Source organism: Neltuma alba, unplaced genomic scaffold (genome assembly GCF_004799145.2).
Source record: "Neltuma alba isolate B1F8T4 unplaced genomic scaffold, ASM479914v2 tig00011283_pilon, whole genome shotgun sequence".
Lineage (NCBI taxonomy): Eukaryota > Viridiplantae > Streptophyta > Magnoliopsida > Fabales > Fabaceae > Neltuma > Neltuma alba.
Genome location: NW_021635992.1, coordinates 137589 through 141674, shown reverse-complemented (window position 1 = coordinate 141674; position 4086 = coordinate 137589). Strand labels below are relative to the sequence as shown.

Here is a 4086-nt window from a genome sequence, read left to right as displayed (position 1 = left end):
ATGAGGTCCTCTCCAAAATCCCTAATTAAACGTTATGTAAAAGTATACCATTTTCTCTCATAATAACAATTCTTAAAATGCATATTTTTGCAAATGAATCATGCTAGAAGGAATTTTTTTAGTAACATTTCTGAATTCTTCTCTAATATCTAAGTAACACTTGAATCAAGCTATAACTCCACCAAGCAAATTGAGATTAAAACATCAAAGAAAAATAACCTATATATATAGCTAGTAAATTCAATGGCAAATATGTGTGTGTGTGTGTATCTAGTACATTTCAAAACAAAAAAAAAAAAACTAAATTTGCAATTCCTACCCTCAAAACTGCGTCAGACCAATTCAACCAAGACAGATCCATAATTTATCTAATTTAATGTTGATAACAAAGCAGTTCATAGTTTCAAACCGATGGAAGAAATATGACTGGCTTGATTTCAAAACGGAAACAATGTAGACCACTTATAATAATCTCAATCACAAGCCTATAAATACACACGCGCGCACACACACACACGAATATATATATAATGATGATTAATTAAAATCACATGTGTTGTGGCCATTATTATTTCTGTATTTTTTTTTGGGTCAAAATTATTATTTGTGCATTAAATTTCAACAGTTTGCCTTGTGCATCAGGTAATTTGGCGTTTCCCGTTGAAGAATATCGATTCAATTTCATTCATTCCGTAACTTCATTTTCTTAATTTTCGTCAAAACGCTAATCTCAATAATCTGGTCCAACCCCTAATTAAGACTCAAGCCTGCAACTATTACCATTATTCTCTGGTTTTATGTCCCACCCACAAATCAGTTGCTAGTTGCTACTCCATTAAAAGCTTATTAATTAATTCTACTCACCCTCTTTTTTTGTGATTTTACTATATCGCCCCTACCTGGGAAAGTGTTGGGAAAGATCCCCTCTAGCTGATTTCAAAGAAGCTTGGAATTGAACAATTTTGAGAAAGAATGGCCAAACGATTTATTATGTCATTAAAGAATAGTTTTGGGTTGTTTCCCGAGAGGAGTCAGAATTCTAACGCATCATTTGCCTCTTTTTTCTCATTTCATTAGTATTATCATTACTTTGATCGGCTAATCCTCATTAATAGATAATTACTACACTACACATGCATATATTTTTCTTTCTTTTTTTTTTTTTTTTTTGGTTCTGATAATCAAAATCAACTATCCCACTAATAACTGATATAAATTCAACCCCATGACCAAACCCAACCGTAAAATCTGTGCTGAAATCCATCTCTTTCTTAAAACCCCTCAAACTTTCCCATTTCACCACTGCTATATTCAACTTCCCTCCCTTTGATCTCTCTCTCTCTCTCTCTCTCTCTCTCTCTGTGCTCTCTGCCATGGAAGATGACGATGGAGCATGCAACACAGGGCTGTCTCTTGGCCTGGGGATAGGAGGGTATGTGCCGAAGAAGAAGAAGCAGATCAGAGAGAACAATCAAGTGGCGGGTCGCTGGGACCTACCCTTTGAACTTGGTCCCAAAGGAGAAGAGACCCTTAATACTAAGGATCATGAAGAACATGGATTGTTCAGAATAAAGAGAAGGGGTCATGATGACGCCAACAACTGCAGAAAGAAACTGAGGCTCACAAAGGATCAATCTGAGTTGCTGGAAGAAAGCTTCAAGCTACATACCACCCTTAACCCTGTAATTTTCTTTCTCTCTCACACATGTTCTGAAAATTTCTTCTCTTTCATCCTTTTGTGTCATACGGATTCATGTATAATTATACATCCATATCATAATTATGAGATTAATATTTTCCAAGTTTCTGCCTGCAACTTTACCGCCTGGTTTCGATGATTCCTGCAGGCTCAGAAGCATTCTCTTGCGGAGAAATTGAATCTCAGACCTAGACAGGTCGAAGTTTGGTTTCAAAACAGAAGAGCAAGGTACGTACAGTGGCTTTGATAATCAATCTCTCATCTCTGGTTTTTATATATCTTCTTCGTCTGTCGATATCGCTTTTAGTTGTCTGATAAAAGTGTCATAATCCACGACGAGATTATTAATTGCGGAAATTATTAAATGGTACTATATATATGCTCATTTACATTGATCAGGACCAAGTTGAAGCAGACAGAGACAGACTGCGAGTTCTTGAGGAAATGCTGCGAGAATCTGAGAGAAGAGAATCGAAGGTTGAAGAAAGAGTTGCAGGAGTTACGTGCACAGAAGATTGGGACGACGACGTCGGCGTTGTTCATTCAACTCTCAAAGACGACGGCGACGGCGGCGACGACGTGTTCGTCATGTCAGAAACCATTCAAAGCGAGTGACGCAAATAATAATAATAACAATAACAGTGGCAACCATAAATTGGAGAGAGTGGCCTTAGATTGCTACGTGGGATAAATATGGTGCCATATAGGTGTTGCGTTTTGGTGAAATGCCAAGTTCCGTAACAATTTGGGATGTTTGGGGAATTAATGGGCATTATGGTATATATTTACTCAAATTTTATATGGGTTTGACCAAATATTAGACGAGGAATATGAGTCAGTGGGAAGAAAGAATATAATAAGTTTTTGAATGGTTGAAGTTGAAACTGACAAGAGGAAAAGAATTCCCCGAGTCAGTCATCCACTAATTAATTAGAAAGGTTAGAGAAGTTACAAATATGTGTGTGTGGATACAGAAGGAATGGTTTGTTATTTGTAATTGCCATCTTTCAAAAACCATTCGTTTCCTTTCACTTCTTCTCACCTTTTGTCTCTCTCAAGTTTTAACACTCTCGTCATGATTATATCTTTTAATTACTACTATTTTCGTTTTTAATTACAAGATTTTATTTGTAGACTATAGATAAGGTTTTATAATTAAGATTGGAGATAGTAACTACTATTTTCGTTTTTAATTATAAGACTTTATTTGTAAACTATAGATGAGGTTTTATAATTAAGACCGGAGGCAGTATTATGATTTACCAATTCCATGGTATAATGACTATAATCTTATTTACATGCGCGGCTACCAAAAAAAGAAAAAGAAAAGAGAACTGTTGTAATCCAAGTTATAATTTGAAATCATAATATTGAGATGTTAGCTTCAGTTTCAATCAAGCATAGTAAGGATTTATCCTAAAAACTTGTATGAAAAAAGGGAATTGTCCTAAAAAAAAAAAAACTATAGCTTGATTTGATACGGAAGCATATAGTTAGCCATAGATATTATATATATAATCCCACTTAGATAGAATTATAATTAATAGAGAAGTTGGTCTAATTTATCTTACCCTCGCATACACGGACACCGCAGCATTTGTTTATTTATTAATTTATTTTTGAAAGCTACTCAAATCTCTCATGATTAATTAATAAGAGGCTAATAGGGTAGTCTACCAAAGTATGCTATAATTAATGACAAGAGACAGCATATACGCTGGCGCCGTCATGGATAAAAATTAAAAAAAGAAAGCGAGAAAATGCACATTTATGGTGCATATAAAACGTGAATGTATATGTACCACTCTATTTCTTATTATAAGTTACTTGTATCTCAAACCCACAAACCAATAAATACATTAAATTAACTTTTTTTTTTTCATATTTACTCTTATTAAAAGTTGAGAGAGAGAGAAAGGTAGAGGATAGATTGCATAGGAAATGAAAAGTTGAGAGAGATGGAGAGGGAGATTAATTAATTTTTTATTAAATTAATAGGAATAAAATTGGAAAAAATCATTAATTATACTACAAGTAACTTATATTTTGAAACAAAATTTTAGAGTACAAGTGACCTATAATAAAAAACATAGTGGTATATTTAATTCGTTCCATGAAAATATCTTCTCATCAAACTTGGATCCTCAATCTTGTTTTGCAACATTATAATACAAAGAGAAATAAATAGAAATAATTCTTATAACATTCTAAATAAATAATAAGGATTTTAGGTGTAAATTCGCTTCAAAAATTTTTATTCAGAAATGCTGGACACCTGAAAATTTTTTAGGTGTAAATTTAATTCAAAAATCTAAAATCGTAGTAATTTTGCTCTCTTACTATTAAAAATATTAACAGTTAATGTCATTATTTTTTATTTTTTTAAT

At 33.2% G+C, this 4086-nt stretch overlaps 1 protein-coding gene across 1 annotated transcript; it reads left to right on the top strand.

Annotated features, from left to right (window-relative positions):
• Positions 1 to 1349: 1349 nt before the first annotated feature.
• Positions 1350 to 2737, top strand: LOC114711223 (homeobox-leucine zipper protein HAT14-like). Its single transcript, XM_028895593.1, has 3 exons — positions 1350 to 1682; positions 1848 to 1927; positions 2099 to 2737. The coding sequence occupies exons 1-3, from the start codon at positions 1374 to 1376 to the stop codon at positions 2388 to 2390; spliced, it is 681 nt and encodes a 226-aa protein (XP_028751426.1). The 5' UTR covers positions 1350 to 1373; the 3' UTR covers positions 2391 to 2737.
• Positions 2738 to 4086: the final 1349 nt, after the last annotated feature.

Coding starts and splice junctions, on each gene's coding strand:
- LOC114711223 (XM_028895593.1), top strand. CDS start 1,374: ATGGAAGATGACGATGGAGCATGCAACACAGGGCTGTCTCTTGGCCTG. Junction 1,683..1,847: donor TACATACCACCCTTAACCCT/GTAATTTTCTTT, acceptor TGATTCCTGCAG/GCTCAGAAGCATTCTCTTGC. Junction 1,928..2,098: donor TTTCAAAACAGAAGAGCAAG/GTACGTACAGTG, acceptor TACATTGATCAG/GACCAAGTTGAAGCAGACAG.